Below are 27,377 nucleotides of genomic sequence, written 5' to 3' on the forward strand. Positions count from 1 at the left end.
CTTTCATTGTATTTCTCCATAGCCTCTGGCAAAATGCTGTTTATATACAGAAGTTCAACTGTTAATTATTCAGCAGGTGAATAAGTATGATTGTTTGGGGGGAAGGTACTGCAAATTAATCATGAAATGAGGTAAATACTTAAAAAAAGAAAAATGTGGATTGATCAACCCTGGACTAGAGTCATCTAGAAGAATCTGGTGGGTATGTGGTGGTGTGGAGCAATGGGTTAGATGACTGGGTTTTACTTTATTCTGTTGAACTGGAATTTGCATTTATTTTATCAGTGAATATAGTTGGTCCTTAAAGGCATTTCTTGGTTTGCATTTATTTCAGTGTATGAATTACCTCCTGGCTAAGCATTCTGCTTACTCAATGACCGCTTTCCCCTCTGGGGTGTTCTAATGCTGGGATTTTCATCTGTATGGGGCAGAAAATATCATTATGCACTATGCAGTGTCAGTTATATCTGAGGCACATGTTTTCCCCACACTTTTCTTGTAGAGATGTTAATAATTTACCATCAGTAGATTTCCATTTTGTTTCAAATTTTAAAGTGGAAAACATTACAGACCAGATCAAGCCCTTGTATCTTTTCACCCTTCCCAGAGGTGTCAAGAGTTTGTGGCTATTGTGCCATTGTCTAGTTAATACAATATAATGTTTAATATATGAATAATATATACAGTTGACCCTTGAACAACACAGGTTTGAACTGCATGGTCCACTTACATGAAGATTTTTTTCAATAAATATGGAGTACATTTACAGGCTGGGAGATGGGTATGCGGGGCGTTATACTGTTTTCTCTGGTTTTGCATATGTATGAAATTTTCCATAACAAAAATTAAAAGAAATAAACTTACAGACATTCTAATAAATAAACATCTTTCACTTGATTTCTTTTTAGTAATTTATTACTTGTTATTTCTGAGACTATGTAACACTTTTGAGACTGTAGAATGCATAGTATTTTCAAGTTTAGCTTCTAAAATATTTTATAGTATATTTCAAATAAAATCATGGTTGCTGGCTATGGCTTTTCAGAGACTTTACCTTTTTTATTTGATTTAAGGTAATATGAATTTGAAATTTTAATAATACTTTCCTTGAAAACATAGAAATGTTATTCATATAATTACTGGATCATCTGAAAGCTTTTTGAAAGCCAAATAATTTTTCCTTCGAGTCTCTCCAAGTGAATAATCAATTTCTTGTTTGGTTTGTTTCCAGATTACCTTTTTCATGCTGCTCTCTGCAGTATGTGTAATGCTGAATTTGGCTGGTTCAATTCTCTCCTGTCAGAACGCTCAGCTAGTCAACTCCCTAGAAGGCTGTCAGTTGGTGAGTAATGAAATGCAGACCTTTTGATAAAGGGCCTAGGCTTTGATTTTGAATGAAAGTGATTTCAAAAATAATTTTATTGTATCCTTGGATTTATTCTGATGTTTTAGTGTTAAGGAATTAACGTTGATTCACTTTTTTAAATTCTCCTAAATTAAAACTGGTTCTACTCATAAGTCAGTTACTAATAGTATATTAGTGTAATGCTATTTTAAAATAAATGTCTTTAGTAACGATTTTATTTTAATATTTGTTGCATTGATTTTTGTCTCCACTGAATTTTTAAAAATCAATTTTGTAAGTCGATTTTAAGTGCCGAGATACATACAAGCTTGATAATGAGTGCATCCAAACAATTTAGTTCTTATTTTTCAGTTAAAAAAGAGAACTGTCTTTTCAATCTAGGAAAACCGTAGATGGTGTGCTATGGACATGGTAGGGGGTCATTTTGGTTTGTTGAATGTAACCATCATTCCTTATCATAACTTGGCTCCTGCTTCGGTAACATATGCATGTGGCTGGTGCAGAAATCAGAGCGTGTCCCATGACGTTCAGTACAGGTGCAGTGTGACCCCTGATGTGACCCTGGCTGCTGGGTATGGGGGTGCTGGTGTTTGTTTCTTTAACTTAGAGAAGGCACAAGGCTACCTTTAGAGCCATGCCCCTCATAGCTGCCCATGTACTTGCCAACCTGTGGCCATGATTTCTGAGAGGTCAGGGGCTATGCTGAACTACCTGAAGCTTTTCTGTAGCAGGGCAGTGCCTACGTTTCTTGTAGCCATGCCATTGGGTTCAAAGGGGAGCTGCTGCCCTTTACATTCCTCATCTACCAAGGCCAGCAAGTCTAGTGTAAGGTGAGTGCTGAAACACCTACTGAGTCCCCAAAACTGAGAGCTTAGTCTTGTTATTTTCTGTTCAGTGTGGGCGAGCTCACACTGATCATATTTCATCCCAATATGATATACACAGAGTATCCTCGCTGTAGTGCAGTATTTCCCCAGGACTACCAAGAACTGACACAACCTGGAGCCCCATCACCAACAGAAAGGGCGACTTGCTAACTTCTGTTCGTAACTTGGTAGCCTCTCTTTTCCTAAGTACTAAATGTGGTGAATATGGTAAAATCTGGCAACCTACACAGGATTAGCCATTTTTTTCTCTGATTCCAATTTTCCAAGACAGAGTGACTGGGGTGACAAGAAGTGAAAGTGGCTGGAGGTCCAGATCCAAAAGAAAGGCAAATGCCCAGTCTTGAAAGGTTGACTTCTCCTGGTATTAATCTCAGACCCTGTTTCCCTATACTGTATGCTGCATGAAAGGATGGGAAAGATGTAATTATATATAATTATATGCAATTTTTAATTTACATATTACATATACTTTATATATTTATATATGCACCGTTTATATTTCTTTTTCTTCTGTGATTTGACTGGGACCTTTACCCATTTTTAGATTTAACAGTTATTTATTTGCAAGAGCTCTTTGTATATTATGGTTTTGAGTCTTGCAGCTTATATGGTCAGATATATTTCTGGATTGTTATTTGCCCTTTATTTTTCACATAGAAAAATTTTTAATTTTTGTGTATTCAAAGCTGTTAAAGTTTTCCTTCGTGGTCTTACCTTGGAACCAATAAAAAGACCTTTTCCTTCCTAAGATCATGTTACCCCAATAATTTCCCCTGGTGTGCTTTTTTTTTTTATAATTAACTCTTTAATATCCTTGAATTTATTTGATGAATTTAACCTTTTCCTCTAAAATGGGTAGCTAGCTTTCCTAAAACTATTACCTGAGTAACCTAATATTTCCCTGATGATATGAAATGCCACCTGAACATTGAGTCCTTTGGTAGCAAGTTACAAAAACTGACAAAGCCAAAGGCCATTTATTAGAGAGATGGTGGGACCTATTGAATATCCAAGGGGTTAGAGATTAAGCCTGGAAACTGGCTGGTTCCAAAAGAGCATCTGTGGCTGCAAAAACCTGACCCAGAGTGGGGGTCTGCAGTGGGAACCCTGAATTCCTCAGGATGCAGTTCTGCAGGAGTGAACAGTTCCTGTGGTTCTTAACCTCTTTGTCCGTTGGTCCTAGAGTCAGAGTCCAGGGCGGGAGCATTTTGATTGGCCAGGGTAAGAAAAAATCTGCTTAGCTGTCCCACCAGTGGAATCCAAGAGATAATCCTCCAAACTAAGGTAGTGTTAGGAAGGGTTGAGGGAAGGAAGGCAGGAATGTATGCTGGATAGTCAAAAAGAGAGCCGGGGGCTTCCCTGGTGGCGCAGTGGTTGAGAGTCCGCCTGCCGATGCAGGGGACACGGGTTCGTGCCCGGGTCTGGGAAGATACCACATGCCGCGGAGCGAATGGGCCCGTGAGCCATGGCCGCTGAGCCTGCGCATCCGGAGCCTGTGCTCCGCAACGGGAGAGGCCACAGCAGTGAGAGACCCGCGTACCGCAAAAAAAATAAAATAAAATAAGAGAGCCGGTATCTACTCTGACCGCATTATCATAGGTATGCACACACACATACAGATGTGACTATTTGCCTATCTCTGGACTTTTCATTCTGTCCCATTCCCATGTCTGTTTATTCATATTCCAGAACAATACTACCTTTTTTTAAGAAACTGAAGTGTAGTTGATTTACAGTATTATATTAGTTTCAGCTATACAACATAATGATTCAATGTTTTTACAGATTATACTCCATTTGCAGTTATTATAAAACGTTGGCTATATCCCCTGTGCTATACACAGAACAGCACCACTTGTATTACCTTAACTCTATATTTTTATAACTGGTAGGGCAAGCCCTACCCCACCCCCATCCCAGACTTGAATCTACTTCTTAAAAAAGTTCTTGCCTGTTTTTAGAAGTTTAGTCTTCCAGATGAGTTTTGAAATTTTTTTTTCAAGACTCAAAGGAATCAATTTGAAATTTCAATGGGAATCATATTAAAATTGTAGATTAATTTGGTGGAGAATGGACACATTGACAACATCATGTTTTCTCTTTCAGGCACACTGTGCATGCTTTGGTTTTATCCAAATTATTTTTATAAATCCTTCAGTGCAGTTTTTGTTTTTCTTTAGTGTATCTAGTACATTTCCATATCTGTGTGTCTTTTTCCTCTGCATAATTAAAAGTTAACTAAGTTTTATTATACATAATAATTTCTTATATATAAATTATTATAATTATGAGGTCTCTTTTCAATTCCACACTCCTAGCATCCCCTTCAGAAAGCTTTTGGTAGCCAGATATTTTCTGTGCATATTAGTGTTGTGTTACCATTCTTACACACATGTCTCTTCTGCCTACCGTTATTCACATCCCTTTTGTCAGCCAACCCTGTGGCTTGGTGACATTTGTACATCAGCCCTTGGAGCCCTTTCCAGCTGTTAAATAGAGAGCCCTGGGTAGATGGACGGATGGACGGTTGGATGGATGGATGGATGGATAAATGGATGGATGGATAGATGGACAGACAGACGGATGGATGGATGGATGATAATTTGTTTAACCACCACTTAATGAAGGATCAGTTAGGGATGTTTCAAGTCTTTTGCTAAAATAAACATGGCAGAGAAGATGACCCTTTGTGCACATTCATAACTCAACAAATACTGAGTGGCTTTTGCTCCTGTTGTGGGATTCCAGAGTAGGTGGTACAGTTATTGACCAGGGTTCTTGGCCTCCTTAATCAAAATTGATCAGAGGCCAGACAAGGAATTCAGGCAAGCTTTATTGGGGCCCCTGCTGCAGCAGGGGAAGGGAGAACAAGTAATAAGTTCCATTGCTAACTCGCTCCCTGAGAGGCTGGTGAACTGGCTCCTTACATGGGCTTTTGCGCCCGTCCCTTCAGAAGTGACAATTGGGCTTCTTGGTCTCTTTGTATCTTGTTGTCCAGAATTTGCCCCAGCTGCACATGCACGCAGTTATTTTTAGTCCCATATAGTTTCTTTATATTTTGTTGCTCAAAGAGACATTTGTCCAGGTGCAAGCACTGTAGCAAAGGATCCCAAGTCCCAGCTGGTGTCGGTACCTCCAGGGCAGGGCCTCCCCCCATCCCCTTATTGGAGAGGCTCCCAGCTGCTGTTGTTCTCTTGGCATCCCGTCAGTTTTCCGCCGAGTACTGGCATTTCCCATCATTCCCTACTTGGCAGAACCCCACAAGGAACAAGGCCACATCCAGGGCTGGGTGCTATCCTGGCCTGTGAGTGAATCAGCGAGTGTATCCCAGCCGTTCTTTTCCTAAGAGCCCTAGAGGAAGGTAAAACATTATCTGGGGGTTTTAAGTAAACATGCCGTTTTAGGTTAATGACAATTAAAACCATTATGGGTTTTCAAATGTCTTTTTAAATGCCTCATCATGTTTTGTTTAACTTACGACTGCTGGTACAATGAAATATTGCACAGCATCAAAAATTTGTTTAAAAATCTGTTTTCAGTTATGACCTAATTCTTTCAATTCATCCTGCAGAAGTTTGGGATTTACTTTCACATTCTTACAGTGTTTTTAAAATGAAAGCCTAACAGAATGCTTTTCAGATGCAGATCAATATAATATAATGCGTCGTGTGTTGATAAGTACATTGTTTTAACGGAAAAGGCGCTTTTTTGTTGTTGTTTCCTTTTTTTCTAATATGAAATAATAGATTCTCATTGGAAAAGATGCAGGTGATACATGAATTGGAATAAAACTGGACGTCTCCCCTCTCACTGTCTGCCTGCCACTCCCCATCACACCTGTGATCCCTTTAGGATGAGATGTGTTCAGACCCTCGTATATGCGTATATGTTTACGTACATGTGGGTGTGCATGTTGTACATTCACAAACATATAGTTTTATTTTTAAACACGCTTATACCGTATACTTTTTTCTGTGGCGTTTTCCGTGCTCAGTGATATTATCTTGAGACATTACCATGGACGTATATTCAGGGAGCCCCTCATTCTTCTGGCGGCTGTGTGTATTTCCCCATAGTCACTGTATTTACCTGCACCGAGAGGCGGTCTGGCCATCTCCATTGTTTCGTTGTCACAGGCACGGCCACAGTGAAAATGCATTCTTGTCCTTGTTTTTAATTTTAATATAGTTGGGTAATAATTTTATTATAAAGGAAACAAATATATCCTCCTTCACCGTAGTATTGTTACCGAAAGTTGGATCTGGCTGCTCACCACTCAAAAGCCAATACTTGAGAGGCAAGGTTGGTGGAAAGGAAAGTTTGCTTTATTTTGGAGGCTGGCAACTGGGGGAGAAGGGGACTCATGTCCAAAGGCCAATTCCCCCCTGCTGATCAGGGGACAAGAGCTTTTATAGGCTGAGGGAGGGGGCCACATGCAGAAACAGCACAGTCAGCTCTGACAGTCATCTTGAAATTGGTCATCAGTGGTCTGACCAGCGTCATCTTGATTGTTTTCAGTACAGTTCATCTTCAGTTCCAGGGTCGGATTATTCCCATTTCCTTGAGGACAGTTCTCAGAATTGTGGCAGCTTATGTCATGGCTACAGTCTGGTCCTCATGTAGTTAACTTCTTCCACCTGGTGTGGGTTTCAGTACCTACAAGACAGCTCACAGGATATGGCTCAGAATATTATCTATATCCCTTAAGGAGGAACTAAAGGTCCTTGACTTTGCTTAATGACTAAACTATTATTATTTGGTCTTGTTTGACTGTTTTCCTTTGCTCCTGCATTTTCTCACTTCTCTGATTAAATTTATTCTTTGACCAAAGTTCTTCTGCAGACAAAAGGCAGGCGGAGGGTATTTGGGCAGAGGGGGAGGTGGTCCTGGACAGGCCCCATAGGGTCCTGCTGTGTTTCAGTATGGAGTGAATTAAAATATTTGTCCTACTTCGTATTGCCAAGAATTAGAAATTTAGGTGGAAAATTTCATAAAAGTTATATATTTAGTTCATTTTGATATATGTTCAAACATGAGATGGAAATGTGCTCTTTAATATTTTTATGCCAAACTAATGCTAACTGCTGCGTGATGATGATGGTGGTGAGGATTGCAAACTTCTTTGAGCACTTGCTGTGTACAAGGCACTGTTCTGAGCACATCACATGCGTTCATTCATTTACTCCTGACAGCCATGACTGAGAGACAGGTACTATTTTATCCCCACTAACAGGTAAGGAAACTGAGGCCTTGAGAGTTAAGGAACTTTTCCAAAGTCATGCCCCTGGCAGGTGCTGGCATCAGATTCTAACCTTGCTCTTAACCATTAGGATATCATTAAATTTCTGTTTTTCGTAGCACTTTAGAATTAATGGTTAAAAGAGGAAAAGATGAGAAGCACTGGACGATGGAGGTAAAGAATATGTCTTGTTTCTTCTTGGTCAAAATCAGTCTTTGACTACATGGGGAACACTTTCCTGTGTAGAGAAGAATCTCAAGGAACCTAAACCATAGCTTATGTGTCACAACAAAGGGATGTGAAAACAGCGTCCAGTTTTGTAGGAAATGTGAGCTCTTCCTCTCCAGCCACATCAAGCATGTAACTGGGAGAGGTATCTTTCCCTGAAAGCAAACAATCATGTGATTTATGTTGTGCTTGCCCACGATCACACCTTAAATCCTTTGTAAATAGATGCGTCACATCGCAGGGACAGTGTGATTTATTCTTGTTTTCTGGAAAGCTGGGCTATCTTGCTGTGAGTGTGACCTGACCACTAATTGGACATCCTTCTAGTCTCTGCCTAGGCTTCCTGGGGGTATGTAGCTCCCCAAAACGAGGGTGGCCTCAGGAGATCTGACACCTGGGCGGGTGTTTTGATGGAAAGCACATCACCACCTCCTTCTTCCTTATCTGTTTACATTTCTGATTGAAGAGCTTGATCTCAGCCTCCTGTGTGCCTCTCAAGTCTGATGTGGGATTTCTGGCAGGGGGAGCCAGAGTGCAGCCCTTTTTCATATAGGAATTAGCAAAGGGCTTTTCGAAGAACCCAGGAGGGCCATAGCCATGACACTGTACATAGCACAAAAAAATTGAAGACATATTCTTCCACTATCTAAAAGCAAAGAAGTTGCTCATTTTGAGTCATGTTCCAAGATAGAGCTTTGTTTTTTTACTTTCACTTTACTGGTTAACGTATACAAAAATTCCAATCAAGCATTTATTTGTGGGCTGATTTGTTTGAATAATAAAAATAGATAATGATTTTTGAAGAAATAAGTCAAAATTTTGCTACAGATAAAGATGTACATTTTAAAATGATTTTTTTTAAAGTTCTTCCCATCAGGAGGATATAATGGTTTTAAACATATAAATGGTGCCAAAATAACACAGCACCAAAATACGTGAAGCAAAAATTGACATCAGTGAAGGGAGAAGTATGCAATTCAACAGTAATAACTGGAGACTTTGATACCACACCTTCAGTAATGGATAGAACAAATAGACAGAAGATCAAATCAACCAGAAAGTAGAAGACTTGAGCAACACTACAGACCTAGCAGACATCCATAGGACACTCCACCCAACAACAACAGACTGTATTCTTCTCAAGCACATATGAAACATTCTCCAGGACAGAACATATGCTTGGCTGTAAAACAGACCTAAATAAAATTTTAAAAGACAGAAGTAATGCAAAATATATTCTCTGACTATAATGGAATGAAATTAAAAACCAATAGCAAAAAAAGTTGGAAAACTCACAAAGATGTGGAAATTAAGTAACACTCCTTAGTAATCAGGTCAAGGAAGAAATTAATATGGAATCAGAAAATACCTGTATATGAATGAAAATTAAGGCATAATATACCAAAACTTATGGGATGCACTCTAACACAGTGCTTAGAGGGAAATTTATAACTAAATACCCATGCTAAAAAAGAAGAGAGATATCAAAACACTACATAACCTTCCAACTTAAAGCACTGGAAAAAGAAGGGCAAACTAAACCTAAAGCAAGTTGAAGTAAGGAAATAATAAAGATTGAGCAGAAATTAATGAAATAGGGAATAGAAAAACAATAGTGAAAATCAATGAAACCAAATGCTTGTTCTTTGAAAAGATCAACAAAACTGACAAAACTTTAGATAGCTTGACTGAGAAAAAATAGGAAAGATTTAAATTAATAAAATCAGAAATTAAAGGGGGGCTACCAACCTTATAGATATAAAAAATTATAAGAAAATACTATAAGCAGTTAAACCAACAAATTAGATAACTTAGATGAAATAGACAAATTCTAGAAAAACACAAACTACTGAAATTGACTCAAGAAGAAATAGACAATCTGAATAGATCTATAACAAGTGAAGAGAAAAAACTGCCCACCAAGAGTAGCACAGGCCCAGATGGTTTCACAGATGAATTCTACCAAAAATTTACAGAATAATTAATACCAATTATTCACAATCTTTTCCAAAAATGTAGAAGAGGAAGGAACACTTCCCAATTTATTTTGTGAGGCCAGTACTACTCTGTACTAAAACCAGACTAAGACACCACAAGGAAAGAAAACTACAGACCACTACCTCTTATGAATATGGATGTATAAATTCTCAACCAAATACTAGCAAGCTGAGTCAGGCAACATATAAAAAGAGTTATACATCATAACCAAGTGGGATTTATGCCAGGGATGCAAGGTTGACTTAACATCCAAAAATCAATTAATGTAATATGTTGTATCAATAGAATATAAGCAAAAAAAATCACATGATCATCCCAATAGATGCAGAAAAAGGAATTTCAAAATCCAATACTCTTTCATGACAAAAACACTCAACAAACTAGGAATATAGGATAACTCCCTTAGCCTGACAAAAGATATCTGAACAAACCCCAGCTAACATTATGTTTAATGGTGAAAGACTGGATGCTTTCTGTCTAAGACTGGGAACAAGAGAAGATGGTCCATTCCTGCCAATTCTATTCACATGGTACTGGAGGTTCTGGCCAGGTAAGAAAAAGAAATCAAAGACATCCAGATTGGAAAGGAAGAGGTAAAACTACCCCAATTCACAGATGAGATGATCTTATATATAGAAAATCCTAAGGAATCTGCTAAAACATCATTAGAACTAATAAAGCTAGCCAGGTTGCAGGGCCAAGATCAAAACACAAAAAATCTATTATATTTCTAAGCCCAAACAATGAATAATCTGAAAATGAAAATAAGAAAATTTCAGTTTCAATAGCATCAGAGAGAATAAAATATTTAGTAATAAATTTAACAAAAGAAATGCAAAACTTATACTCTGAAAACAATGAAAGTATTGTTGAAAGAATATCTAAATAATTGGGGAAGTATCCCATGTTCATGGATTGGAAGGCTTAACATTGTTAACTGCCTTAGTCCTTTGGGGCTGCTAAAACAGAATACCACAGACTGGGTTGCTTATAAATAGTAGAAATTTATCTCACAGTTTAGGAGGCTGGGCATTCCAAGATGAAGATGCTGGCAGATTTGGTGTCTTGTGAGAGCTTGCTTTCTTGTTCATAGATGGTCATCTTCTTGCTTTGTCCTCACGTGGTGGAAAGGATAAGGGAGTTCTCTGGGGTCTCTTTTATAAGGACACTAATCCCATTCATGAGGGCTCCACCCTCATGACCTAATCACCTCCCAAGGGCCCAACCTCCTAATACCATCACACTGGGGGTTAGATTTCAGCATATGAATTTTGAGGGGACACAAACATTCAGTCTATATCACAATACTCCCCAAACTGATCTGCTGATTCAAAGGTATCCCCATCAGAATCTAAGTTGATGTCTTTGTAGAAATTGACAAGCTAATTCTGAAATTCATATGGGATTGCAAGGGACCCAGAATAGCCAAAACAATCATGAAAAAGAAGAAATAGGAGGACTCACACTTTTTGACTTCAAAACTCACTGCAAAGCGATGGGAATCAAGACAGTGTGGTACTGGCCTAAGGATAGACATATAGGTGAATGGAATAGAATTGAGAGTCTAGAAATAAACCCAAACATTTATGGTCTGACTTTTAATAAGGGTGCCAAGAGCATTCAGTGGGGAACATAGTCTTTTCAACATATGGTGCTGGGAAGACTGGATAGATATATGCAAGAGAGTGAAATTGGACCCTTACCACACACCATATACAAAAATTTACTAAATTAGATCAAAGACCTAAAATGTAAGAGCTAAAACTTTAAAACTCTTAGAAGTAAACATAAGGGTAAATCTTCATAACATTGGATTACAGAGAACCCTTAGATGTGACCTTATAAGCATCAGGAAAAAGAATAGATGAGTTAGACTTCACTAAAATTAAATATTTTGTGTTTCAAAGAACACTATCAAGAAAGTGAAAAGAAAGTCCACAAAATGGGGTAAAATATTTGCAAATCATGTACCTGATAAGGGACATGTTTTTAGAATATATAAAGAACTTTTATCGTTCAATAATTTTAAAAAAAAAACAATTTTAAAGTGGGCAAAGGAGGGGCTTCCCCGGTGGCGCAGTGGTTGAGAGTCTGCCTGACAATGCGGGGGACATGGGTTCGAGCCCCGGTCTGGGAGGATCCCACATGCCACAGAGCAACTGGGCCCATGAGCCACAATTACTGAGCCTGCGCCTCTGGAGCCTGTGCTCCTCAACGAGAGGCCGCGACAGTGAGAGGCCCGCGCACCGCGATGAAGAGTGGCCCCCACTCGCCACAACTGGAGAAAGCATCGCACAGAAACGAAGACCCAAACACAGCAAAAAATAAATAAAATAAATTTATTTTTTAAAAAAATGGGCAAAGGATCTAATGGACCTTTCTCCAAGGAAGTATACAAATGGCCAACAAGCCCATGAAAAGATGCTTGACGTCATTAGTCATCTGGGAAAAGCAAATCAAAACCACAAAACTGCTTCACACCCACTAGGATGGCTAAGATCAAAGAGATAACAGCAAATGTTGGAAGAATGTGGAGAAATTAGAACCCTCGTGCATTGCTTGGTGGGAATGTAAAATGGTGCAGCTGCTTTGGAAGAGTCTGGCAGTTCCTCAGTGATTAAACGTAGAGTTACTGTATGACCTAGCAGTTCCATTCCTAGGTAAATACCTAAGAGAAATGAAAACATATATCCACACAAAAATGTGGATAAATACGTAAATGTTTATTGCACATTGTTCATAATACTCAAAAGGTGGAAACAACCCAGATGTCCATCAGCAGATGAATGGATGAGCAAAATGTGGTCTATCCATACTATTTTTCAGACATAAAAATATTTTCAGACATAAAAAAAGAATGAAATACTGATACATGCTATAACACGTGTGAACCTTGAAAATATTATGCTACGTGAAAGTACCCAGACTTAAAAGGTTACATCTTGTATGATTTTCTTCATATGAAAGTTCAGAACCAGAAACTCTATAGAGACAGAAAGTATATTAATGATTGTCTTGGGCTGGAGGAAGGGAGAAGGGGAATGATAGTTAAAGGGTGTGGGGTTTCTCTTCGAGGTGATGAATATCTCAAATTGACCCTGATGATGGTTGCACATATCTGTGAATATACTAAACACCATTTAATTGTACACTTTCAATGGGTAAATTGTATGATATGTGACGTATCTCAATAAAGCTGTTTTTAAAAAAGAAATAGCAAGTCACACTGAAGTTCTAGATGAATAACATGTAGTTGTGTAAGTATGTAGAATATACTTAGAATGATGGGTAGGATGTAGATTTTTGTTACTGTTAATTACTTGATACACATCCTTTGTGTTATTAACATTTATAATTAGTTTATATATGTACATATATGTATGCAGTTTTGTTCTGAAGAGTCAGTTGTTAAACTTTTACCAGCACACCTCTGTACTGGAGTTTTCTCATTTGATGTATTTTCCTCTTGTCCATCCGTTAACATACCATTTTTTCTTTACCTGTACACCCTCATCTTTTGTGACTTCCTGCATACTCCATCCCACCCCAGCCAGGCTATTTCATTGTCCCCTTTGCTCATGTTCCTTTGTGTGTGTGTGTGTGTGTGTGTGTGTGAGAGAGAGAGAGAGAGAGAGAGAGAGAGGGAGGGAGAGAGGGAGGGAGGGAGGGAGGGAGGGAGGAAGGAAGGAAGGAAGGAAGGAAGGAAGGGAGGGAGGAAGGGAGGGAGGAAGAAAGGGAAGAAGGAAGGGAAAAGGGAGGAAAGAAGAAGGGAGGGAGAAAGGAGGGAGGGATGGAGGAAGGAAGGAGAGAGGGAGAAAGGAGGAAAAAATAGTTGCTGAATGAGTGATGAAAGAAAGGCAGATCTTTTCTCCCATATGTAAATACCAAAAGTGTACTGCACCCTTACTCACATGTTATCCTTGGAGTCAGGACAAAAGTATTAGCAAGAGTCTCATAATCCACCAGCCCCAGGATGCTGGTCATACACTTGTTTTGTATTTGATGCTACTCGACAGTGGGCATCATCACAGGGCTTATGCCTTTCTGTGTGTGTGCACCTGCCTCTGTGTTGTTACTTCTCATGTAATTTAAGGCACTTGGAAAAATCATCTCGACCTTTATTTAAACTGTTTAGAGTGATTCTCCCAGCTCTCGATTACTCATGGTAAACTTCAGGAAACAGTGATGGAGTTGGTTCAAAACAATAGGTCAGTCCCAAATTTACTTACTTTGGATAGTAAATCATTTTTACAGTTTATAATTGAGTCGGGCATCCAGTGTTTTTGTAGGAATTTGTCATTCAAAAAGGGTTATGCAGTTATCCACATTTTCATTCCATCCCCAACCCCAGTCACCTCTCAAGTTGTTACAAAGGAAAGAAAATTAAATGTTTTGGTTTAAAGTATGGCTAAACCTGGTTGTTAAGAGGAAATTCACAAATGCCTTCCAATTTAGACCAAAAGAATACATGAGAGGCTAGAGAAAGGAGCAAATTATATATCAACTTCCACTTGTTTCTTTTTCTACATTAACGCTTTTCATGGTGGATAATAAATGAGTAAATCGAAGATTACAGTGGAATGAACACATAGAATTCCTGGTGGTCCAGTGGTTAAGAATCCGCCTGCCAATGCAGGGGACACAGGTTTGAGCCCTCGTCCAAGAAGATCCCACATGCCACAGAGCAACGAAGCCAGTGCGCCACAACTACTGAGCCTGCACTCTAGAGCCCCCAAGCCACAACTACTAAGCCCACAAGCCACAACTACTGAGCCCACGTGCCACAACCAGTGAAGCCTGCGCACCTAGAGCCTGTGCTCCACAACAAGGGAAGCCACCGCATTCAGAAGCCCATGCACCACAACGAAGAGTAGCCCCTGCTCTCTACAACTAGAGAAAGCCCGCACGCAGCAACAAAGACCCAACGGCCAAAAAAAAAAAAGAATGCCATTTACAATTTGTCCATGGTTAATCCTTTTATTTTAGAAATGGGCAGAGTGAAAGTCTGTCTGTATCAACCAGATAATTTATATAAACCAGAATCCCACAGATCCCTTGCTTTTACATCCTACATATTGCATCTGAAAAAATCTCTTCTCAAAACCCTCTTAAAATGGATACAAAGACTTGTTTTGTATTTAATGCTACTCCACAATGATCACCTATAGAAATGTCACTCACAAATTCTTTGTTTCTAGAATAGAAACAGAAGAGAGTTAGCATTAATATAGAGTTTTAAAATGTTTTTAATCAGAAAATTTTTATGGAGAAATTTGTGGATCACATTAAGTTGTTAGAAATAATACAGGGAGGGGCTTCCCTGGAGGCGCAGTGGTTGGGAGTCCGCCTGCCAATGCAGGGGACACGGGTTCGAGCCCGGGTCCGGGGAGATCCCACATGCCGTGGAACAGCTAGGCCCGTGCACCACAGCTGCTGAGCCTGCGCTCTAGGGCCCACAAGACACAGCTACTGAGGCCCGCACGCCTAGAGCCCGTGCTCTGCAGTGGGAGAGGCCACCACAGTGAGAAGCCCTCGCACAGCAACGAAGACCCAATACAGCCATAAATTAATAAAGAAACCTTTTAAAAAAGAAAAAAAGAAATAATAGAGAGAGATCTGCTGTATGCTTTGTCGAATTTCCCCCAGTGGTAACATATCACAACCACAATATTAACATTGATACAATCAGCCCATCTTATTTATTTATTTTTGTTCTCTGAATGCTTGCTTTTGTTTTTTTAATAAATTTTTATTGGAGTATAGTTGATTTACAATGTTGTGTTCATTTCTGTTGTGCAGCAAAGTGAATCAGCTGTGCATATACATATATCCACTCTTTTTTAGATTCTATTCCCTTATAGGTCATTACAGAGTGTTGAGTAGAGTTCCCTGTGCTATACAGTAGGTTCTTATTAGTTATCTATTTTATACATAGTAGTGTGTATATGTCAATCCCAATCTCCCAATTTATCCCTCCCTCCTTTCCCCCTTGGTAACCATAAATTAACCCATCTCATTTGTTTCCCCATTTTTACTTATATTCATTTGTCTGTATGGGTGTGAGAGTGGATGTATTGAGTTTTATGCAGTTTTGTCACCTGTGTAGGTTTGCGTATCCACCAGCACAGTCAGGACACTGGAGTATTTCAACACCACAAGGATCCCTGATGCTGACCTTTTATAACCACACCCACTTCCCTTTTGCCGCATTCTTAACTCCTGGTGACCCCTAATCTGCCCACTATTTCTTTAAAAAAGTGTCACTTCCAAAATGTTATATAAATGGAATCATCCAGTATGTTACCATTTGGAATTGGCTGTTTTCATTCAGCCTAATTCCATGGAGGTTCATCCAAGGTGCTGTGTACATCAGTGGTCTGTTCCTTTTCATTGCTGGGTAGTATTCCATGGTCCACACAGATTACAGCATGTCTAACCATTTACCTTTTAAAGGACACCTGGGCAAACTCTGGTTTTGTCTATTATGGATAAGGCTGCTATGAACATTCATGTACATGTTTTTATGTGAACGTAAGTTTTCATTTCTCTGGGATGAATATCCAAGAATACAATTGCCATATTATAACTATATGTTTAGTTTTATGAGAGACTTTTCCAGGGTGGCAACAGCCACACTCCCATATATTTTACATTTTTATCAACAGTGTATGAGTGATCCACGGGGAGGGGAAGGGGGAGGTGGGGCGAAGTGAGAGATTGGCATGGACATACATACACTACCAAGTGTAAAACAGATAGCTAGTGGGAAGCAGCCGCATAGCACAGGGAGATCAGCTCGGTGCTTTGTGACCACCTAGAGGGGTGGGATAGGGAGGTGGGAGGGAGGTGCAAGAGGGAGGAGACACGGGGATATATGTATACATATAGCTGATTCACTTTTTTATACAACAGAAACTAACACAATGTAAAGCAATTTTTTGTAGTGAGGTGGATGGACCTAGAGTCTATCATACAGAGTGAAGTAAGAAAGAGAAAAACAAATACTATATGCTAACACATATATATGAAATCTAAAAAAAAAAAAGGTTCTGAAGAACCTAGGCGCAGGATAGGAACAAAGATGCAGACATAGAGAATGGACTTGAGGACACGGGGAGGGGGAAGGGTAAGCTGGGACAAAGTGAGAGAGTGGCATGGACATATATACACAACCAAATGTAAAATAGATAGCTAGTGGGAAGCAGCCACGTAGCACAGGGAGATCAGCTTGGTGCTTTGTGACCACCTAGAGGGGTGGGATATGGAGAGTGGGAGGGAGACACAAGAGGGAGGAGATCTGGGGATATATGTATATGTATAGCTGATTTACTTTGTTATACAGCAGAAAGTAACACACCATTGTAAACCAATTATTTGTAGTGAGGTGGATGTACCTAGAGTCTGTCATACAGAGTGAAGTCAGAAAGAGAAAAACAAATAGTGTATGCTAACACATATTTATGGAATCTAAAAAAAAAAAAAGGTTATGATGAACCTAGGGGCAGGAGAGGAATAAAGACGCAGACATAGAGAATGGACTTGAGGACACAGGGAGGGGGAAGGGTAAGCTGGGACGAAGTGAGAGAGTGGCATGGGCATATATACACTACCAAATGTAAAATAGATAGCTAGTGGGAAGCAGCTGCATAGCACAGGGAGATCAGCTCAGTGCTTTGTGACCACCTAGAGGGGTGGGATAGGGAAGGTGGGAGGGAGACACAAGAGGGAGGAGAAATGCAGATATATGTATATGTATAGCTGATTCACTTTGTTATAAAGCAGAAACTAACACACCATTGTAAAGCAATTATACTCCAATAAAGATGTTAAAAAAAGAATAAAAATGCAAAGAATAAAAGGTATATGATAAAAACTAAAAAAAAAAAACAAAACAATGTATGAGTGATCCAGTTTCTCTACATCTTCATCAGCATTTGGTGTTGTCAATATATTTTTTTTTAGTCATTCTCAGAGATATGTAGTCATATGTCATGGTTTCATTTTGCATTTCCCTGATGGCTAATGATGTTGAACATCTTTTCATGTGCTTCATTGCCATCTGCATACACATTTTGGAGAAATAAATGTTCATGTGTTTTACCTGTCTTCTAATTGACTTCTTTGCTGTGTGTTGAGATTTCTTCATATACTCTAGATACTAGTCCTTTTTCAGATATGTGACTTGCAAGCATTTTCTCCCTGTCTGTGATTTGTCTTGTCAACCTCTTCAAAGAATATAAGTTTTTAACTTCAGTGAGGTTCAATTTATCATTTTTTTCCTTTCATAAATGATGCTTTTGGTGTCAAGACTAAGAACTATTTGCCTAGCACTAGATCTTGAACATTTTTCTCCCATATTTTTTTCCTAAAAGTTTTATAGTTTTACATCTTATGTTTAAGTCCCATTTGGGTCAATTTTTATATTAAGTATGGGGTTTAAGTCGTGGTTCCTTATTTTGCCAATGATTGTCTGCTCTGGACATTCCTTCCTCCATTGAATTGTTTTTGCACATATGTGAAAAATTCAGTTGGGGATATTTGTGTGGGTTTATTTCTGTGTTTTCTGTTCTGTTCCATTGATCTGTGTGTTAGTGGGCACACTGCCTGCCAATACCTCTGTCTTGGTTACTGTATCTATATAGTAAGCTTTAATGTTGGGTAGAGTGATTCATCCCACTTTTTTATTTTTTTTAGTCAAATTTGTTTTAGCTGTTCTACAGGTTGTACCTTTCCATGTAAATTTTAAAATATGTTGTCTCCAGCTCCAAAAAAATCTTGCTGAGGTTTTACTAGGAATTACATTAATTCTCCATAGCAATTTGGAGAGAATTAACATCTTTCTATCTTGAGTCTTCCGATCCATGAACATGGTATATCTCTATTTATTTAGATCTTCTTTGATTTTTTTCATCAGCATTTCATAATTTTCTGCATACAGATCCTGTGCATGTTTTGTTAAATGTATACTTAAATATTTTGTTGTCTTTGGAGTGATTGTAAATGACATTTGTTTTTAATTTCAGTTTCTGCATGTTTATTGTTACCATATGGAAATGTGATTGATTTCTGTATGTTGATTTTGTATCCTGTGACCTTGCTGAATTCACTTATTTGTTCTAGTTTTTGGATAAATTCCTTGGAATTTGCTTCCAATTTATGTGCATTTTATTTCACCTTCTTGCCTTATTTTACTAGCTAGAACATTTAGTACTATGATGAATGAATGTGGTGAGAGTGGACATGTTTGCTTGTTCCCAGTCTTAAAGGGAAAGCATTTAGCCTTCCACAGTGAATGTGACATTAGCCATAGGATTTTTGTATATATTTTCCTTCTCTTTTGTGTGTGTGTATATATATATTTTTTTTTTTTCAAAATGAGATCATTCCCTTCTATTCCTAACTTTCTGAGAAGTTTTAAAATTAATAGGTTTTGGATTCTGTCAAATGTTTTTTCCTTGTCAATTGATATGATCACAAGATTTTTCTTCTTTACCTTGTTGATATGGTAGATTACATTGATTGATTTTCTAATGCTAACCAGTTTTACATACCTAGAATAGATATTTCTTGGGCATGGTTTACAATCATTTTTGCACATTCTTGGATTCAGTTTCGTAATATTTTGTTGGGGATATTTTGCATCTAAGTTCGTGAGAGATATCAGTCTGTTGTTTTATGAATTGTCTTTGGTTTTTGCGTCAAGGTAATAATAGCTTAATAAAATAAATTGGAAAATTTTTCTTCTTTTTGGAAGAAATTGTGTAGAATTGGTGCTAATTCGTCTTTAAGCATTTGTTGTTTTTGTTTGTTTGTTTGGTTTGGTTTGGGTTTTTTTTTTGCGGTACGCAGGCCTCTCACTGCTGTGGCCTCTCCCGTTGCGGAGCACAGACTCCCGACGCGCACGCTCAGCGGCCATGGCTCACGGGCCCAGCCGCTCTGCAGCACAGGGGATCTTCCCGGACCAGGGCACGAACCCGTGTCCCCTGCATCGGCAGGCGGACTCTCAACCACTGTGCCACCAGGGAAGCCCTTCTTTAAGCATTTGATAGAATTTTCCAGTGAGACCATCTAGGCTTGGAGATTTCTTTTGGGGGAGATTTAAAATTATAAACTTAACTCCCTTAATAGTTATAAGGCTATTCAAATTATCTGTTTCCTGTGGGTGAGTTGTGGTAGTTGTGATTTTCAAGAAGCTGATTCATTTCATTTAAATTTCAAGTTTATATGTGTAGAGTTCATATTATTCCCTTACCACAATTTTAATGTCTGCAGAGTCCATAGAGATATCTCCTGTTTCTTTCTGATATTGGTAATATGTATCCTTTATCTTTTTTCTTGCTAGAGGTTTCTCAATTTTTTCTTGTCAAAGAACTAGTTCCTTTTCCATCAATTTTCTCAATTATATTTCTGTTTTCAACTTCATTTATTTCTGCTCATTATGATTTCCTTCCTTCTGCTTGCTTTGGGTTGATTTTGCTCTTCCTTTTCTAGTTTCTTGAGGTAGAAATTAGGTTATTGATTTGAGATCTTTCCTAGTTTCTTATGTAGTATAGAGTGCTATAAATTTTCCTCCTACTATTGCTTTAGCTATGTCCCACATATTTTGATGTTTTATTTTCATTCAGTTCTATGTGTTTTTAAAGTTTTTTGAATCTTCCTCTGTGATCCATAGATTATTTAGAAGTGAGTTGTTTAATTTCCATGTTTAGAGATTTTTCTTATAATAGCAAAGAAAAGCTACAGTATGGCCAGAACTTCCATGTTAAGGATGAGCAAGATGAAAAGACAATATATGGCAACCACACAAGTATCCTACCAAAAGAAAAGGGAGAGGAAGGAGGGAATAAAAAACCGTAGCCCATAAACAGGATGAATCACTATAGTAGTGGGTTTGGAAGACAGAGAAGCGTTCTTTCCTTTTTTATGTTCTGTAATGGTATAAAGACTGTGAGAACAGAACCATCTGTTCCGTGACCCTTTGAAAAGTTTCATCAGTCAAATTATGTGAGACTGGTGATGTTTGAAGGATATTTAGTTATTTGGCAGGTTTTGCATTTTTTCATATTTATGATTTCTTTGAATCATTTTTAAAGTCATGAGTATCAATACTTCATAGTATTCTTTCATAAATATTTTGTAATATTTTTATAACTTACGTTCCTCTGTAAGCAAGGTTTTATCTATTATATCAATGGTAATTTATATATCTTGAAATTTTTTCTTGATTATACTTATGAGTTAATAATTAAACAGCATATTAATTAGCTTGCAAAGGTAGGAGTCTTTTTTCTATTGTGGTAAAATACACATACCATGAAATTTTCCATTTTAACTATTTTTAATTGTATAATTCAGTGGCATCAAATATATTCACATTGTTGGTGTTGTACAGCCATCACCACCATCCATTTCCAGAACTTTTTCATCTTCCCAAACAGAAACTCTGTCCCATTAAACAATAACGTCCCATTCTCCCCTCCCCCAGCCCCTGGAAACCACCATCTACTTTCTGTCTCTATGATTTTTGACTACTCTAGGGATCTCACAGGAGTGAAATCATACAATATTTGTCTTTTTGTGTCTGGCTGATTTCACTTAACTTCATATTTTAAAGGTTTCTTTTTTCCTTTAATTGGTAAGTTTAGCCTATTTATGCTTGTGAGAGATGTTTGGTCTCAGTCCTATTGACTTGTATTTTATATGGTGTGTTTAAATTTTTACAGGGTGCCTTAGAACTGCAGAAATGCATTCTTCATTTTTTATACTCCCCTTGACTTGGCCTGTCTCTACCGATTTAGGAAAAATAACCTTGACCCTTATCACTACACAGTGATTTAGTCTCTTATCAGCTGCAGACAGTCTCTCCAAGGTTAACATTATCTCGTTCCAGAAGGCATTCAGCCCTTCAGCACTTCTCCCCTCTCCGTCTTCTCCTTTTCTGTCCCTGGTGGCATCTGGGTCTGGGGGGCCAGACTGAGCATCACAGCAGTGAGGGTGGGCGGGGTGGCGCTTGCTCTGTGCTGTCCTCTGAGCCCTCTCTGGCCTGCACTGGCATCAGCTGCTGACATCTGAGGTCCTCTCCAGGGCCTCACCTCCAGATCTAGCTGCTTGGGGTTCTCCTATCTCTTCTAGGGACTTCTTGGGGTACAAATGAATTCTAGGGCCCCTCATGCCCCACATGTCCCATTTGAGTGTAGATATGGGGGAAGCATCTCAGACCCCTCACCCTAAATGTGCCCTTTGTCACTTTCACTGCCTTGTAGCGGCCCCACCTGAACTCCAGGCAACTTGAAGACCAGGCTCCAGACACAGGGCACGCATCCCCAGATGCTCACAAACACGTCTCGGATTCCTGCAGCCAAGTAACCCTTATCTCAGCCTGATGTCAGAGGGGTGAGGTGCTGGGCTTCTGAGAAGAGACCCAGGCTGAATTCTGACCCTCCAAGTCTGCTTCCTGCCCACTCAAGGCACCACTGTCTCTTTCTTTCTGGAAACTCTGTTCTTAGGTCACATTCCTTGTCATCTTCCCTCCCGCAAGTCCTCCAAACGCCCCAGGACTCATCCTCCTCCCAGGATCCAGAACAAGGCCATGGCAGGAACTCAGAGAACATTTGCTGAATGCTGGTCTGAGCAGGGTCTTTATTGCAAATTGAACATTCTGTGTGTGACAGCCCAATTCGGTTAGCCAAAGTCATCTAATTAATAGTTTCACAATTCAGTTATTGTTTTTTAAAAGTCATCTACTATTTTTATGAGCCAGTTATTCTATTTCTTATTGCTGAGTTCATCAGGACCTCAGGTGGAGATCCTCAATGGTGTATTTTGGAGGAGGACCTTGATTTTATGACTGTCTCATTCTTTCCAGAGCCTGTTAGAATTTTTTCTTGATACTTACAGCTGCATTTATTACCGGCCCTCTAATCTCCAAATGGAAAGCATCCAGTAACCAAGCCAACACTAATTAGGAAGCCACAGCCCTCAGAGGAGCCCCACCGTAACCAGGGCAACCCTGATTTAGCTTCACTGTGATGAATAATAAATTAGGAGAGGACACAGCCTTTGGCTGGGGCTGTTGGGAACGCCTGGCTTTAAAGATGAAAGGAAACTCAGCTGAAAGTACACAGGCCCACTCGGGGTCTCCTCGCCACCCTCTCCTTCAGGCTTCCATTGTTGCTGAAAGGTGTAGGTTTTATTCTACTAATCGTGGGTCAAGAATAGTCGGCCTCTCTGGGCTTCACAAGGAAGTTAGCGTCTGACTGTTCTTTGTCGTTTGTTGTGATGACACAGAACTGTTCCCTTTGTAGTAACACAATTCTTTTTCAATTCACCTGCATGTGAATTTGCCATTATCATCAGTAAACAGATTTCATGGCTAACGCAGCAGCCTGACTCCAAACCACAAAGTTCCCTAGCAAAGAAGACATGCTCAGCAAAATAAAAATTGATATGTTTACAGTAAGCCAATGGTGGTTGCATACAAATACTTATCTGTCCTGTGTACTTGCATTCATTGGGTGATACATTTTCACACAGAGGCAGAGCCACACGTCTGGAATGTTCCGGGTGCCAGGGATGTGGCAATGACAAGTCAGACAAGTGCTGGCTCTGCATTCCGTGTGTGGCTCATGTTCTAGGCAGAGAGGTGAGTGACAGACGAGCCAACAGGAGAGTCAGGTAACAGGAAGGGCTACAAGGAAAGGAGCAAGGAGATGTGCCAAGGTGGCCCAGTCTTCTCTGAGCAGGTGACAGGTGGGCTGGGGCCTGAGTGATGCAGGGAAGCTCCCTGGGGAGGGGGTGCTTCAGGTCCGAGGGTAACCGGAGTTTGAGAGATGGAAGCCCAGGGGCATGCGGGGCGCAGAGCTGGCAGCCTCAGCCCAGGCTGAGTGTCCCTCTGGTCTCCGGGGACTTGGAAGGACTCAGACCCTGGGATTTCTCTCCGCTGGACCTGACACCTGCCTCGGGAAGTCCTCTGGTGGTTTCATCCATGTGACTTCATGGCTGGGCCACTTCGGGACCTCTTCGCATCTCTTCCAGTCTCCAGCTACCCGCTGTATAATGTTGCCTCGTCCGTGTACATAAATTTGGGTGAAAGCCGTGGGCAGGGTCGATTCGCTGCCCTGCCTCCCATGACTGCTCACGGAAATGTAGCAAGAACTGGGAGGTTAACGTCATCTCTCCCGACATCGTGAACCCCCATACATCACCTGGCACTCCTCGAGAGACCCCCCAGGTATCCACACACGTAGGGTTTTTCTCTTGCCTTCTGAGTGGGGCTGCGTGTGTCCGGGGGGACAGAGCAGGGTGGGAGCTGGGAGTGCGTCGGTGTCAGACGTGATGAATCCTCTTCTCCACCCTCCCCAGAGCACCCGCCTTTCTCTTGCGGAGATGCCGAAGTGGGGGAGGCCTGGGGAGGGAGCTGGGGGTCCAAGGCCAGCCTCTCAGGTGACCCTCTGTCCCCTAGCCCTCACCCTGGCCCCAGAGGCACCTGCTGAGCCGGGCTGACTGGGCCAGTGAGTTAGCGGGCCTCTAGTATCCGCCGGAAGTGTGGTCTCCAGAAGAAAAAGTGGTGATTGAAACTGGCCGTTCTTGAGGGTGTTAGTGGCTCACCTGACGGGAGCACCAGTCACACTGGTGTCTGCGTCCCCCAGAGCCCCTAGATGCCCATTGTCAGAGCAGCAGGCTCACCAGGAAGAAAGGCGTGGGCGCCGAGATGCCGAGCTAGGAGTCCGGCTGTAGAAGATGGAGGGCGGGGCAAGGTGGGGTGGGTAGGGCACCTCCCCTCTCGGAAAGGAGAAAACTAGTAAACTGGTTTACCAGTTTACTAGTTTTTACTAGAAACTAGTAAAAACATTCTTTCTTGGTGGATGGTTTTGTTATGGTTTAGGATGAACAAATACTAGTGGACAGGCATTTGTGTCTGGAAACAGAGTGATTTGGTGGGGGGTTGCTGAGCCTGAGGGAGCCGGCAGCCCTGCAGTCGCCCCCCAAAGCTGGGGGCCTGGAGGGGAAGCAGCCCCCCACAATTCCTCCTTCCCCAGTTCTCCCGGTGGGCTCTTTGGAGTGTTCGGCGTGGAAGACATGATGGATGTTATTTTAAAAAGAAGGAGAGGGGAGGGCTTCCATGGTGGCGCAGTGGTTGAGAGGCCGCCTGCCGATGCAGGGGACATGGGTTCGTGCCCTGGTCTGGGAAGATCCCACATGCCGCGGAGCGGCTGGGCCCGTGGGCCATGGCCGCTGAGCCTGCGCGTCCGGAGCCTGTGCTCCGCGGCGGGAGAGGCCACAACAGTGAGAGGCCTGCGTACCGCAAAAAAAAAAAAAAAAAAAAAAAAGGAGGGGGAGAAAGGAGGGAGGTGGAGGGAGGAGGAGGAGGGGAGGGATGCGGGCAACTTAATCCCCTCCCGTGAGGGTGGCGACAGGCAGGGGAAGATTACAGGCTGAGAAACCACGCAGGAGAGGGGCCATTTCATTTTCTAAGACACTATTTCCCAAGTTAACTTGACCCCAGAACCTCATTTAGGTCCTTGGCGATGTTTCTGTTATTCCAAACACTGCTGCGGCAACACATCCCTGCTTGGGTCTCTCTGGAAGAAACATGCTAAATGCGTCTCGTTTTCCTGTTAACCAGCCCTTTCTCCATTTCCGCCAGCCAAGTCGGGCTCTGCTTTGATTACAGTGCTAACTAATGACGTTTCAGAGTCTGGCCTAAAAAAACATGACTCTATGTCATTAACAAAAGGCAGGGAGGAGGTGAAGGCCCCACTCCCGCTGGTCCAGAAGAGGCATCTGCATCCAACCAGTTCCACGCCTCTCCTGTGACTGGGACATCTCAAGAATAGCCGTCTCGTTTCCCTGATCAACAGGGAGGCTGATGTGAACAGTCATAATTTACCAACTTCTGCCGTCCTTGAGAGTGTCATTTGAACAAAAAGGTCTTGTAAAAACTCCCAAGTCTGTAGAAATTTTTGCTGTGTCCTATGAAGATAACCGCTGGCTCCCTGGCAGGAATGTTACAATGGCAACCTTCAGATTCTACACTCTTTAGACTGATTCTCTCTGTCTCTCTATCTCTGTCTCTCTCTGTGTCTCTGTCTCTGTGTCTCTGTCTCTGTCTCTCTGTCTGTCTCTGTTTGTCTTTGTCTCTCTCTGTCTCTCTCGCAGTGGCACTCACATGATGAAACATTAAAAGTCTATGCCTCTGTTACATTTATTATTCTACAAATAATTTGAGCATCTGTTGCAGAGGCAACAGCTAAATTAGCAAACAGACTCTGACAAAATGAAGACCAAAATAAAGGTAAAATATCTGATGATATAAATAAAAAGCAGGTACTGTTTTTTTCCCTAAAAGCTCAGGGAAGATTTAGCTTAATTAAAATTAAAAGCTTAATTTTATGATTTCTATAATAAAAGTTGTATCTCTGGAATTAGATACCTTTTTTCCTTAAATGTTTCATACACACACACACAATTAAAAAAAACACACAAAACCCTAGATTCTCAACAGATTTGGGGTTTTAAGGGAATTTTGTTAATGGATGTTCGCATTGACCCTGTGATACACGTTCCAAAGTGCAATGAAAGAGAATGGAGCAGCTCTTTGCTTTCATCAGCAGCGTGCCCATATCCTAACGCACTTTAGTGATGTAGAGAGTGGAATTCAGAAACATTGGTCAGTCATCACCATCAGGCTTCCTTGACAGAGTGAAATAGCATAATGAAAGCAACGTAGGGACAAAAACAACGTCAGTTTAGAGGTGGAAATTTAAGTTGTAATGAGTTTGGAAAGACTCCGAAGAACAAGCCAAATGGGAACTTTTGGGGCCCTGGCCTCGCTGAAGCCACAGAGAGGAAAGCTGGTCAAACCTGGCCTTGGGACCCTCCTCCCCTAGTGTCAGGCTGGGCAGTGCTGGAGCATCACACACCCGGGCCCCTGTGCCAGCACCCAGCCCACAACACCCAGCAAGTGCCAGGAGTCAGGCTGACCGCCAGGCTACCTGGTATCCAGTCTCTGTGTAACCAAAGCTCTATTTCCCCTTTTCTCAGAGTAAAGGGTTCCAAGGCGAAGTGAGACACAGCTTCAAAGTTAGTGGACCAAGGGCTGGGGCCTGGCTGCTGAGAGGTCTGGGGACAGCCTCCCTGCCCAGTGATTAGCACTTATCAGCCTGGCCTTCCGCTCCCAAGATGCCCAGGACTCGCCCCGAGTCGGGGGGTTGGGGGGGTTCAGAGGGGTGCCGGGCAGCACACCAGAAGGGTCCAGGGTGCTGGGGCCGAGGAGTGGCCTTCCCATCACACGGAGGCTTGCAGCCGGGCTGCCTGTCCTGCTCCCGTCCTGGCTGGAGTTTCCGGTCACAGCACACGCCCAGAGGTCTGCATCCGGCCGGGTGCATCCGCACCCAGCACACCCCTGCCTTAGCCTTACTGTCCTGCAGATGGTGTGTGTATGTTTGCCATTTTACTACAGAGCAAACTATAGTGATAAAAGCGAAATGCAGAAGTCATCTGAGGGAAAGACTGGAGAAATATGTTGATTTTTACTCTTCCCATTGTGATGGAGAAATTTGAATAACTGCATATTTTACAGAAGAACATTTTCTATTACATCCTGTGATCTTGAGCGTTAGGAGTAATGCTTGATACGTATTCCATACCCCCGAGATTC

The 27,377-nt window shown here is 41.0% G+C and overlaps 1 protein-coding gene across 8 annotated transcripts in view; it reads left to right on the plus strand.

The window, feature by feature from the left end:
- Positions 1-27,377, plus strand: part of ENTREP2 (endosomal transmembrane epsin interactor 2) — a 371,116-nt gene that overhangs the window by 268,657 nt on the left and 75,082 nt on the right. For all 8 annotated transcript variants that reach the window (XR_009562815.1, XM_060293730.1, XM_060293735.1 and 5 more), the window contains one exon: positions 1,232-1,342. Coding sequence is in view for 7 of the 8 variants with exons in the window: in XM_060293730.1 (XP_060149713.1) it covers positions 1,232-1,342 (111 nt within the window). In the remaining variant the exon portion in view is untranslated. The remainder of the gene's footprint in view (positions 1-1,231; positions 1,343-27,377) is intronic.

Source organism: Globicephala melas, chromosome 2, assembly GCF_963455315.2.
Source record: "Globicephala melas chromosome 2, mGloMel1.2, whole genome shotgun sequence".
NCBI lineage: Eukaryota > Metazoa > Chordata > Mammalia > Artiodactyla > Delphinidae > Globicephala > Globicephala melas.